General features: G+C 39.3%; 1 protein-coding gene across 2 annotated transcripts in view; it reads right to left on the bottom strand.

Annotated features, from left to right (window-relative positions):
* The window catches only part of TRAPPC11 (trafficking protein particle complex subunit 11), a 46,913-nt gene that overhangs the window by 9,586 nt on the left and 23,394 nt on the right, over window positions 1-13,933 (bottom strand). For both annotated transcript variants that reach the window (XM_026508566.4, XM_044387591.3), the window contains exons 19-26: window positions 12,612-12,767; window positions 10,828-11,015; window positions 10,562-10,710; window positions 10,264-10,385; window positions 9,619-9,738; window positions 5,670-5,735; window positions 5,402-5,558; window positions 1,469-1,580 (exon numbers count right to left, since the gene is read on the bottom strand). In XM_026508566.4, the coding sequence (XP_026364351.2) occupies window positions 1,469-1,580; window positions 5,402-5,558; window positions 5,670-5,735; window positions 9,619-9,738; window positions 10,264-10,385; window positions 10,562-10,710; window positions 10,828-11,015; window positions 12,612-12,767 (1,070 nt within the window). The remainder of the gene's footprint in view (window positions 1-1,468; window positions 1,581-5,401; window positions 5,559-5,669; window positions 5,736-9,618; window positions 9,739-10,263; window positions 10,386-10,561; window positions 10,711-10,827; window positions 11,016-12,611; window positions 12,768-13,933) is intronic.

Below are 13,933 nucleotides of genomic sequence, written 5' to 3'. Positions count from 1 at the left end.
TCAGTTTTACATGTTCTAAAAAGCTTTCCCCAATTTGTATTTTGTCTTTTCACTTTCTACATTTAATTTTAACAAATCAAATTCATCGGTTTCAGTGGCTTAAACTTCTATGTCTTATTTAAAGGAACTCTTCCCTATTCCAAGGTCATAAAACAATTCTCTTATTTTCTACCAAAAGTAATAAAGTTTTGCTTTTCACAATTAGAACTTTAGGATACCTAGAACTGATTTTTATATACAGTGTAGAGATCCAATTTTTTCCCAAATGGACACCCAATTGTTTACCTCCAATTGTAAAACAGTTCATCCCTTCCCCACTGATCTGCAATGCCTGTTTCTAAAATACAATTTCTGGGGCGCCTGGGTGGCACAGCGGTTAAGCGTCTGCCTTTGGCTCAGGGCATGATCCCGGCGTTATGGGATCGAGCCCCACATCAGGCTCCTCTGCTATGAGCCTGCTTCTTCCTCTCCCACTCCCCCTGCTTGTGTTCCCTCTCTCGCTGGCTCTCTCTCTCTCTATTTATTTAAATAAATAAATAAATAAAATACAATTTCCATCTGTGTGGGTCTGTGGATCTATTTCTAGACTCTCTCTCTTCTGTTCCACTGGCTTATTTACATATCCCCAAGCCAATACCACAGCAATGACTACTGTAGCTTTACAATAAGTCTGCGTATTTAGAAGAGCAAGTACCCTTGCCTAGTTTTTCTTCTGGAATATCTTGACTATTTCTGAGTTTTTGCCTTTCCATAGAAACTTTATAACCAAAAGTGTCAAGTTCTACAAAAACAAACCAAAATAAGCTACTGGGATTTTGAAGGAAATTGCACTGATTCTATAGAACAAACAATATTAGACCTATCCAAATCCTACCCAAGACCATTTTGCATATTTCCCCATTTATTTAAGAACTTCCTTTAATGTTTTAAAGTTTTACAATTTTCTCCGTAATGGTAACGCATGTTTTCTATTTGACATATTCTTACTTACCTTATAATTATTGTTGTCATCTAAATGATACCTATTTTAAAAGTACATTGCTGGAGCTTTATTACTGATATATAGAAAGCCAAGTGGCTTTTGTATATTGAACGTTACATGCAGCAACCTTGCTGGAACTCTTATAATGCAAATGCTTTGTTGATTCACTTGGGTTTTCTATGTGGACAACCCCACTGACTGCAAATAAGAGAAGTTTCTTCTAATGTTTTTAATGGTCCGGTGATAAAAATTCATTTGGCTAAAATTTCATCGGTATATAGGCTACAACTTGTGACAAATACAAATGAAAGTTTAATGATCCTTTTTAATCTTTGTGTTTTTGACAAATGGCTAGTGATAGCATATGACTTCTAGTCTTCACCCCAGGACTGACAGAAGCTTTCAAATACTAAATGACAACAACAAATAATGAAGGCATGAGAATAGCACAGACAAGGAAGAAAAGACAGGGCTGAAATCCTTTACCTCTTCCAGGAGATAATATAATGCCCAGTTGCTACTCCACCTTCAACACTTCCAACAGATGGGCACCGAAGACAAAAGCATTCACTAGCACTCTCTCCGGTCTGTAAGACAACTACAAGAAACAGTTTTTATAATCCGTATGCAACGATTTCCTCTCTGAAAGGAGAGTTTTACCTCTGGTAATAAAAAAAGAACACTTTATCAGTTATACATTATTTATAGAGACTTAAAAACTAAGGCTCAGAGATGTTAAATAACTTTTTCAAGGTCACAAAGTCCCTGTCCAGGGTTTTTTCTAATATATCAATATTCCATTATAATAAAAACAGGCAAAGCAGCTGTAGGTCTGTGACAAGTTCCTATGGGAACTAATGAAAAGGAAAAGTCTGGAGTCAGGATAATACCATTTGGTAATTATTTTTTTCTCTCCAAATTATTTCAAATCTCCAAAGGAAACATTTCACAGTAGAGAAAAAGAAATTTTTAGTTAACCCTTCAGGTACTCAAAATGTCATTCCAGCCAACTCTGGCTTTCTCTGACCAATGCACATTACTGACACCATCAAATGGAAACACACTACACGGTGCCTCATTATTGCCTAATTTGGTTATTTATCTCTTACACAAGGATGCTGTCCTCCTGCCAAATTTAGCATAAACTCCTGATGACAAGACAAATGCTCATCTGAACCAGGGCCTCCCTGCCTGTCAGCCCTTTGCAGTCTGCGGTGCCCCTCCTTTAACGCAAGCCAGCAACAGGGCCCATTGAGGGCTGGTGTTAGCACATCCATCAGTGAAACTTTCAAATGATAGTAACAAAGTCTCTAAATATTAACTAACTGTTTTTACTTAGACATGAAGAAGGCTGTGATAAATTAATAGTTGTGTTGTGGGTAGAAACTGGAAGCCAAAGGAAAAAAGCTGGGCCAATCTCTACTTCAATTAACTACTTTTAAGTAATTTTTAAGGCCTAGGAAATGATACTGTAGCCTGGTAAATAAAGCACGCATTAATTCAGACATCTTAAGACACCTTTTTTTGGAACATTCATATTGCCTCCCCCCTCCCCACCTTGCTCCAACAAGTCGTCCTTAATTCTAGGAAGTTAAACAAAATGATATAATCTTTATTAACAATTAACATTAGGGTCAACTTTATGACCTAGGAAAGTTGTTATTTTTAATGTGTCAAACACAAATTTCGTCATGCATGAATTCTGGTGTTCTTCGAGGGGGCAGACAGAATAATGCCATGCCACCCCCTTCCCCAAAGATATCCACGTCATAATTCCCAGAACATTACCTAACATGGCAGAAAGGACTTTACAGCCATGCCTAAGATAAGGACCTCAAAGTAGGAAGATTACACTGGATTATCCAGTTGGGCCCAATGTAATCACGAGGGTTACGAGGGAAAGAGGGCGGTAAGGGGGAGTCTGAGAAAAAGATGTGACAATGGAAGCCGAGGCCAGGAAAGGAACACCTGAAGATGCTACGCTGCTGGTTCTGAAGACAGAAGAGGGAGCCAGAGGTGAGGGATCCAACGGGCCTCTGAAAGCTGAAACGCTTTTCCCTCGAGCCCAGAAGGAATGCAGCCCTGCTAACGCCTTGATTTTAGGACCTTTGGCCTCTAGAACTTTCAGATAATAGATGTGTGTTGTTTTAAGCCACTAACTCTGTGGTAATTTGTTACAGCAGCAAGAGAAAACCAGTAATGGGATATTCAAGGTGGACATTATTCATTAATTTAATGAACATTTATTAACCAACTACTACGAGGCTGGCAATACAAAGAGGATGACGTCACGGTTCCAGCTCTTCAAGAGCACACCGCGTAGCGGCGGCGCCGTAACTGCAAATAAGTAATTACGGTAGAAGGGGTACGTGTAACAGACGTACAAGATACTCCGGCAGTAGAGGAGGAAGACGGCCTAGCCCTGCTTGGGAAGATCAAAAAGTCAAATCTTACGGGAGTCCTAAAGAGCACACAAGAGTTCGACAGGTTGAAAGAAAAAGGGAAGGGTTTTGGGCAAAGGTACTAACATGTTCAAAATCAGATGGAAGTGATGCTTGCCGACCGTAAAAAGTTCGGCTGGGTCCAAGTCTGGGAAAGAGGAAGGGGAAGTAGAGAGGCTGGTGCGGAAGAAGCCGGAAAGGGAGGCTGTGCTGGGAAAGGTCTGGAACGTCATGAAGTTTTTTAAGTGAGAATAACAAGTTCAGGATAGTTCCTTGAGAAATGAAACTCTGGCAGCAATAGGAAGGGCAGACTAGGGAGAGAGAATGGCAAGGAGGAAACCGATTAAGAAGGTGTCTCTGAAGGCCAGAGGGGAGATGGTGAGAATCTCTGCATTCAAGACGCACGAAGAAGGGAGAACGTGGTGCCGGGCAGGATGCGCGCACATAGAGGGCGCCTGCTTGGTCTCCGTGGCTCCCAGCTGGAGCCAAGAGCGCACCGGCTCCTCCAGCTGGACTGCGGAACGCAGGCGGCCTAAGGTTGTGTGGCAGGTGAAGACTTGCAGAAAAAGTAAAGGGAGCCAAAGTCAGGATCCTGGAAATGACCAACACTGAAGCGGTAAGAAAAGGAGTCAGCAAAGAATGGACAAATAACCAGCTTGTGTTGGGCCGTTAGGAGACAAGCACTGGGCTGAGATGTTCACACAGATCATCTCACCCACACTATCTCGTACACATGATCTCCCTGAACTCTGAGAAGTTAATCCAACACAATGAACAGTCCAGCGTAACCAAAGGGCACGCAGCAGGACTGAGAACTGAATCTAGTCCAGTGTGACTCTAAATCTCATGATTATTCCAAGCCAGCACAGGGAGGAGAAAAGGAAGAAGAGGACAGAGAAACAAAGTAGTACCAGAGACAATGACTTCCAAAACCACAAGAGAAAACCAAGTTTCCAAAGACAGAAGGACGAAACTTACGAAGGCATTCCGAAAGGAAATAGGGGTTAGTAGTATTATTACTTCACAGAATCGGGGCCTATTTGTAGCATTTAAACAGGGAGGTTTAGGGACATGTTTGATTTTATCTACCTATCTATTTCACCTATCGTCCTTTATGATGACTTTCCTGAAATGCACAGAAGTGACTATGAAGGCTGGTGGCTCTTTTGGTGTCTTGAGAACCTGACGCAGTGCCACACAGTGACCTCGATAAATACCTGTTGATTATTTATTGATAGATACTGAAACTTATTTTCAGGCCAGATGCAAAAAATACACTGGAATTCTAAAACTACTCATCTAATTTTAATCTGTATTGCAAATCAGCTATATGACTTGTAACACTAAAGTCCAGTAGTAGATAAACAGAGCAAATAAATGACTCACTTACATTTGGTTTTAAGAATATCTCATGATTTTTTTGCATACAATATTTACCTTTCTAATACAGCTGAGCACGATTTTGCTTGGGTTAACATTCAAACTCATTTTTTTTCTCTCTAACAGCTCAAGAACATACAAGTCCAAAGTATTATGCACCAGAAAGGTAACACCCTGGTATCTCTTCTCTATACTGTTGTAGATGATTTAGAAAAGTTATTGTCTATTCTTTTATATTTTCCCCAAGTTTCTTTAATAAACACGTTTTACCATTTCAAGTTATACATAATAGTAAACAATTACAAATGAGAAAAAAAGCAATCTATAAAAAATCCGAATATGAAAAAATATTTTATTTTCAAGTACATTTTTCAAAGAGTAACTTCCATCTAGTAGCAAAAATCTTATATGTTAAAATAAGGTATACTCAAGCAAAGTGTAAATGATACTAATTCTACCTTAATTCCAAATTTATTTGCTTTTGTGAGTATCAGTCTCAATTACCCTCCCTTAGCAAAAGGCTAACTCTTAAACTGGTAACCTACACATACACACGCACGCACCTGTCTTCTAATTAAGGGGGATGATCCATTCTCACCTTTGTCCACTTGGGACTCCAGCTGATCCACCGGGCTCATAGAAGGAGCAAGCTGGAGCTCACTGGATACAACAGTGAGGGCCCAAGGTGAGGCACTTAAAAGGTCCGTCATCAATAGAAAGGGGATGTCCGCATAGACCCTTTCCAGGTGCTCAAACTGTCACAAATGAAGACAAAAGGTCTGTCTGGAACTATCGTAATCCGTTTTACTTTTTTCTGTTAATTTTTGTAACTGAAATGATTTCCAAAATGCTTTATAGAAACATACCTTTGTAGAGACAAATTTAACTGCGACATCAAATGGAAAGACAGTTTCTATAGTTACAGTTTCATCCTGCAAGAAAATTTAAAGGGCACATTCAGTGGCTTTTCTAAACTTAAAAATAGTTTTAAAAATAGAAAGTGTACAAAACATAATCTGTAACAGATTAGTAAATAATCCCAATTTATATATTAAGAAGCTAGGATCGTCCCCTCAGATAATATTTGTAAAAACCTATGGAGAGAGACCAGACCACTATTTCTACTAAATTATCTTACAGTTTTATAACAGTTCACACTGCAAGTGCTTTCTAACACATTATTTATCTCAGGATCTAGTAAAAGTGAGCAGGACGGGCATTGTCACCATGTTACAGAAGAGGAACCAGAGGTTAAGGAAGGTTAAATGATTGGCCTCGGCCCACAAAGCTAGTGGTGAATCTGAGTCTTCTTTTTGTCTAGGTTCTTCACCTTGACTCAACACAAGATGACTAATAATAACGATAGTAACAATAATAAAATATGACAGTGCTATAATCACTACAGCAGCATTACATAATGTTTGTAAGAACTCAAGGAAACAGGCGCCATTATACTTGCAATTTTTTATAAAGATTTAAGATTTTATTTATGTATTTGAGAGAGAGAGAGAGGAAAAGAGATAGTATGCACACACACACATACACACACACAAGCGGGGGTGGGGGAGAGGCAGAAGGAGAGGGAGAAGCAGACTCCCCGCTGAGCAGGGAGCCCGATATGGGACTCTATCCCAGGACCCTCAGATCATGACCTGAGCTGAAGAGAGACGCTTAACCGACTGAGCCACCCAGGCAGCCCACACTCCTCATTTTAAGATGAAGCGGTCACACATAGCTAGTAAGTGACAAAGGCAAAAACGGACCCAGATTTGATCCTGAAGCCTATACTCTTAACCAATGCACTACGTCTCCTCTCTGAGTGTATTCACTAAACACTGGGGTTACTATGGCTTTGGAACCAAACCACCCAGCCCAATGGTGAGAACCCTTTAAAAAAAAAAGTCATGTTGAGGGATGCCTGGGTGGCTCAGTCATTAAGCGTCTGCCTTCAGCTCAGGTCATGATCCCAGTGTTCTAGAATCGAGCCCCGCATCCGGCTCCCTGCTCAGCAGGAAGCCTGCTTCTTCCTCTCCCACTTCCCCTGCTTGTGTTCCCTCTCTCGCTGCCTCTCTCTCTCTCTGTCAAATAAATAAAATCTTTAAAAAAAAGTCATGTTGATTAAAAACTCAGGCTGTAAAAATGCCAGGTAGATTTGGGTTTTAATCCTGGAGAACACATTCTTTATTCACCGTGCGTACTTTGGGCACAGTGAGGTGAGGTGACCCTGGGGAGGGGACATGTTCTCTGAGTCTCAGTTTCACAATCCTCAAAGAGCTGTTGACAATGAAGTGAGGCAATGTATAAGCAGCACTAGTGGAATGCCTAAACCATGTTTATTACTATAATATGCTTCAAATACTTCCTCTCAATACCATCAAGCTAACTTTTTAAGAAACTGTAGTAAGTCTTATATTAGTGGTTGAAAACCCATGCAGGGGTTCCATGATCTAAAGCCTAGGGCCTCAGTATTCCCGCACAGAAAAGATATATGGAAATGAAGAAGCAAATCAGTGAGTTGCTTAGATGTGGCCCACTTTAAATTTCCACACGGCCTACGAAGCAGACTCACAGGCAGGTAAAAATGAGATTTAATCCAATAAAGGGAAAAGAATTTACATTTAAATTTCCAAAATGTCTTACAAATAACAGTAGGCCCTGTAAGACAGATATTCCATGAGAGAAGTGCTTCTTAGTAAGATAATTCTGAAAGATAATCACCACAGCCTTTTGAGAAATTCTCAATATGCATTAGCAAATTCAAAGCTGCATTAAACCCTGAGTCAAAATATCTGTTTAACACCTTTTAACCAAACATATTTGACCAATTCATTCTTTTGTGTAATATCTATTTCTGTCCCTCAGAATTAGTGTCCCTTAAAAGCTTATCTTGGGAATGGACTGGCTGATAGAAGAATAAACAGCTTCTCTAAAAAAACTAAAAGACAACCTACTAAATAGGAGAAAATGTCTGCAAATGACATACCCAATAAAAGGTTAGTATCCAAAAAATATAAAAAACTTATACAACCAACACCACAACAACCAAATAATCCAATTAAAAAATGGGCAGACGATATTTTTTTGTGGAAAAAGGTACGGAGGTTCCTCAAAAAATTAAAAATAGAATTACCATGTGATCCAGTAATTCCACTACTGAGTATGTACCCAAAGATATGAAAACAGTAATTCAAAGGGATATATGCATCCTTATGTTTACTGCAGCATTATTTACAAGAGCCAAATTGTGGAAGCAAACCAAATGTCCATCAATAGATGGATGGATCAAAAAGACGGCAGATATATACACGCACCCACACCTACACAGCGGAATACCAATCAGCCATAAACAAGAATGCAATCTTGCCATTTACAACGACACAGATGGAGTGACAGAGTGTGATGCTAAGTGAAAAAAGTCAGTCAAGAGACAAATACCATATGATTTCACTCATACGTGGAATTTAAGAAACAAAACAGATGAAGACAAAAGGAGACACACCAAAAGACTCTAAAACTGTAGAGAACACAGTGATGGTTACGGGAGGGGAGGGCGGTGGGGAGATGGGGAAATAGGGGAAGGGGATTAAAAACAAGCAGCATGCACCTCAGTGATATTGTGCCCTGAGAGAAGAGAGCACTGCACACCGCTGTAGCTTGATGCCAGGATTGTTCCCACACAGCAGACAATTATTCTAAAAAGGTATGTTCCAAGTCTACTGGAAGCATCATTATCCCAAGTAGAAATGACATCCGGGGCTCAGGACTCTGAAGCCACACAGAGCTGTACCGCTCTTGTCTCGGAGATGAGGAAATTGAGGCCAGAGGAGCGCGTGGCTAGCCTGAGCGCCACGTTAGGAGGCCAGGCTGAGACTGGCACTCTTACCTCCTACTTCACCATCCAGGATTCCTTCCAGTGCATCAGGCTAAGTGAAATCTTTATATATTAAATGCCTTCCCTCCTTCTACTTGGGAAATACTCCTAACTCGCTTAGGATGGGGTTGCCTTCCACTGACTCACAAAACAGCCGACGGCCCAGACTCTGCGCCATAACCATACTACAAATGGCCAAACTGACTGGACTTCTCCTCTGCCAGCGGAGGGCCCAGTTCCTGAGAACAGGCCAAAACAACACAGGTAAGACTAATAAGACAGGAAATATCACGATTTTCCATTACTAAAAGAAGATACAAGCAATTACAGACAATATGGTTAAATCTAAATAAAACATGGCTCCCCCAAATCACTATAAAAGAAGAGACCAACAGAAAATACACCAACGAGGTGACAGCAGTTGCCTCCAAGTCGCTGACTATGACCATGCTGGCCTTCTTATTTTCATTCTCTCTGTCTGCACTTACCAGAAACAATTTCCAGACTCCATTTACCAGAAAAAATATTTCATAAAAGGAGACCTCCCATCCTCCAAAATCTTCAGCATATAACCAGCTTACTGATTTTGTCTAATGTGTGAGTTTATAAAGAAACACATAGGTTTAGAATCTCAAGATTTTTTGCAAAAGATCCCAAACCCCTTGACTGTACGAAAAGCCACGGAGGCCAATTTTCTAAAGTCTGAGCATTGACGGCCATAGTATGTCATTTATAATAGGTATAAATGATAAAAAAACAAAAAACCAAAAAAAAAACCCCACAAAAAACCCAAGAGATGTTTAATTACAATTTGTAAATTTTAAAAAACTTTGTAATAGATTACAAGCACCTAAGCTGCTCATGTTTTTACAGGTAAACTAAAAACACAAAACAGGGAACACTCCACATAGGATCCTTCCTGAAGGAGTTAGGAGAAGTTATACCTTGTGACACTTGCAAACAATTTCTTTGTCTTCAATAGTTGTATTGATCAGGTAAGAAACATACACGAGAAACATTCTTGAACCAACTGTTCCACAGCGAACGTACAACATTTTTTCCAGCTGTAACAAAATAAAAGCACTTTAATAGTTCAGAGATTTCCTCCTGACACATATTCTAGGGTAACATTCCCTACCTTTTAAGAGTTTACTGGACCAACTGACTAAATTCTTGAACACTTTTTACAGGCTGTTCCTGCCTCAGTATAAGAGTGCGATCATGACTATTCTACCTTTTCTTACCATCATTCTCAACTTTCCAACAATTGTTTGTGCTTAGTTTGGAAATAAAAGCTGCCTGAAAAGTTATTTCACTAAGTTACATATTTAATGTTATTTAGTTATTTTATCAGGGCAACTAGTTCTCCATATTAGGGTCATTTACTCTAAAATCACTCGTATAAAAACCGCTTACAACATTTTACACACTTAAATATGTAAAATGTGTACAAAATGTGCATTAGTTAAACCCCATTTTTAGTCTCAGGATATGCTGTTAAAATGCTCTAGAACTATCTAAGACTCGCTACATATTTAAAACTGCAATCTAGGTGATTTCCTCTCCCATCGTAGTTGACCAAGGTTCACCTGTTCCCCCGGATGTAAGTCTCCCACAGGAATGTCGGTGAGTAAAGCTGGGTAGGACTCATCACACAGTTCTGTTCCATGAAGAGACACGTGCGTTTTCTGAGTTAAATTGGCATCCTGTCCTAAAAGTGTTAATAGCAGTGTTTTAAAATACAGAGAATTCAAACATTATCCTAACAATTCATACTGCATAGACCATTTCACAGCCATATTTTAAATAAACTTCCTGTAGTTGACACCACTGATATTTATTTTATGTTGAATGAACATTGACCAATTTTTAAAAAGGAATGTTTACCGGGTTTTAAACCAGCGGTGAGCTTCACGTCTCTGATTTGGGTCTTCTCGTGGGACTCAACGGTCACAACCAAACAATACATTTCATTAGTCAGGGCAGGAGGGTCATGTCGCAGATGGACAGAAATGTTTGGAACTCTGGAGATGATCCTTTGGGGAAAAGAAACTGTAGCTGAGTAACCGATTTTTAAGAAAACAAGTTATTCAAACAAAGTATTTAGAAGAAACAAGATGGCCTTGCACAATCTGCTCTCGAGGTGGACGTACATTGTGCTTGCCTGAATGACTATGCTGTCCCAGTGAAGCTCATTGTCGGGGAGCTTAGGCCGTCTTTTGAAAGAACGCGAGGCCTGCAAGGCTTCTTGGGAGGAAGCGGCGTCCCCTCCTCCTCCTTGCCAATTCAAAACCACACATCTTCCCGTCTCGTGGCCCAGAACCAGATCTACCGAAGTAATCTGAAAGATGGAGGGCTGTCAGAAATGCCACCTCATACTCGTCACCATCCCTGCGTGACAAATGATGCAGTGACTGCTAGTCTGTCGAGTTCCTCTAGAGACCCACAGGGTGATAAGGTCAGAACACCTGCTGTGACAGCTGTCCTGGTCATCTATTAGCTGTGACACTGACTAGGCTCACCTTTAAACAGAGATAATAACCTCATGTAACACATGTTCAATTAGTGGCTGCTGAGTGAAACACATGAATGTTTTGATGACTGTGAACATACTCATAACCTAATTCCTAATTCCAAACTATTTTTCCCAAAGACATCTATACTATTATTAAATGAATAAATGTTCCTTTCAACTAAATCCATTAACAAATGTACTCAAAATAGTGTTATTAATTATGGTTTCTATCTGGTAGGCTTCCTCAGGTACCTTGTAAAAAATAATGTAATTAGGGATTTAGTCAAAATCATAAAGAATTTTTTTTTAGTGAATAAGCAAAAGACGCTGGATTTTGATTAATAGTAAAATCAACAGGTTCACAGAAAGAGTTATGGGAATACTGGTAGTATAGTCTTCTGTTTCTATCTTAGAAATGGTCCTAAGGTTAGATTAGCCAATCATCACCATGATTTCAAGCCATGGAAAACAAGCACTTAGAGAGCTTACTATGTACTAATCACTATTCCAATCAACTTACATCAACTAACTGATTTAATCCTCACAAAACACTAAGAGGTAAGTACCATTATTATCCCCACTTTAAAGATGAGTAAACTGAGGGGCGCCTGGGTGGCGCAGTCGTTAAGCGTCTGCCTTCGGCTCAGGGCGTGATCCCGGCGTTATGGGATCGAGCCCCACATCAGGCTCCTCTGCTGGGAGCCTGCTTCTTCCTCTCCCACTCCCCCTGCTTGTGTTCCCTCTCTCACTGGCTGTCTCTCTCTGTCAGATAAATAAATAAAATATTTAAAAATAAATAAATAAATAGAGATGAGTAAACTGAGATACAAAGAGGTCAAGTAACTGTCCAGGGCCATACGCTAGTAAGCTGGAGAGGTGGACTTTAAACCCATGTAGTTTGGTTCCAGAGTTTATGCTCGATAAAAATAATGCTTCCATCATATATTTCTATAAGGTATTTTAACTATGCACATTAAGCAAATCCTTTAAAATAGATATCTTCATTTTTTTCTTTAAAAAATGCAATCAGAAATGTTTAAACATTAACGTAATATAGATCGCTAGCCTGAATTATGTCATATTATACAAAATACAATTGCTACAGTATTTAATATATATATTTTGTTTAGAAGTCTTTAACTGATTATGTAGCCATTAAAAACCAGGCTGGTCGTATGTACTAACGGGAAATGATGCCTAATATACACTGGTAAGTGAAAAAAGTCAACGATAAAATATTATGTATAGTACAGTCCCAATAAAAGAAAACCCACCAAACCATGAATGATATCCCTTGGGAAGTCCAAGCGGAAGATGTTCATTTTTTACTTAATAAACTTGTGTACGATTTGAAATTTTTTCTGACATACACACACTACTTTTGTCACTTAAAGTCTGTTTTAAACAAATTTCATAACTAACCTCAATTTTCTTTCCCACGTCTTCAGTTTTTGCAACAAATTTAAATAAAAACTTCCTTGTTTTACCAGGAACTAAGCACATCTTTCCCTGAGTCAAATTTTCCAAAACTTCACTTGCTTTGGTTGCTTCTTCGATTACACAGAACTGGTTATATTCCTGTAAAAGAGGTTAGCAAGGGTCACAGTTTATAAACATCAAATGTTGTATGTTTTGGTGACACTAAATGATTTGGAGCTAGGTAAGTTTAACTACTCGAAAACTAAAGCATCATGAAGGGTGATGAATGAGACGTAGTTTAGGCCTAACAGAAGCACTCATCCTCTCCGTGCTGCACAAGGTGAAGACAGTTCCCCACATGTAAGCTGATTTCTGCAAACATCCACACACCCCTATCCTGGAGAGAAAAAAAGATCTATTCTTTGTTTCTTTGGACGTTACTGTCTATTGTCCCCTTTTCTTAAAGAGCTTTCTTTTTACTTGGCTTCTGTGACCCTATAATATCATCCTTCTTGACTACTGTTTTTCCCTCAAAATTCAGAGGCTCCGCGGGCTTCATTCCTTAGCTTTCAGTTCTTTTCCCTTTATAGTCATTTCATTACAAAGTTTAGCCATTTCTACATATTCCACATCTCTACGCTAATATTTCCTACATTAAAAACTAATTCTGGGGCGCCTGGGTGGCCCAGCGGTTAAGCGCCTGCCTTCGGCTCAGGGCGTGATCCTGGCGTTATGGGATCGAGGCCCACATCAGGCTCCTCCGCTATGAGCCTGCTTCTTCCTCTCCCACTCCCCCTGCTTGTGTTCCCTCTCTCGCTGGCTGTCTCTATCTCTGTCAAATAAATAAATAAAATCTTTAAAAAAAAAAAAAACTAATTCTGTCCTATTCCCTTAGCCGAAAGTTCCTATCCACAATTGTCTAGAGGAGAATTCTACTACCACTCAAATTCAGCATGTCCGAAACTGGATATACATCTATCATCCCAGAAGAGCAGCTCCTTACAGAGGAACAAAGGGAGACATCCTTCCTGTGTACATCTATGGAATCACCATTCTCATCCATTCAATAAATTTCAAGAACTTTCCAAGAGCCATCTTCTATCCTAGCAAATGAACTATCTTCACAGAAAATTTAAAAAAAAGTTTTTTTATATACTTTATATACTTTATACACTTTCCCTCTATTTCTATTTCTATTCCATGCTTCTGAAACCTAAGTACTACTTTTTTTCTTATGATTTGTATCTTGGATTTCAAATAACATATATTCAGAATATAATCTACCTTTAAAAACTAATTGCTTTTCATTTTATCTTAATATTTTA

Source organism: Ursus arctos, unplaced genomic scaffold (genome assembly GCF_023065955.2).
Source record: "Ursus arctos isolate Adak ecotype North America unplaced genomic scaffold, UrsArc2.0 scaffold_27, whole genome shotgun sequence".
Lineage (NCBI taxonomy): Eukaryota > Metazoa > Chordata > Mammalia > Carnivora > Ursidae > Ursus > Ursus arctos.
Note: the sequence above shows the minus strand (reverse complement) of the source record. Positions and strands in the feature narration are given on the sequence as shown.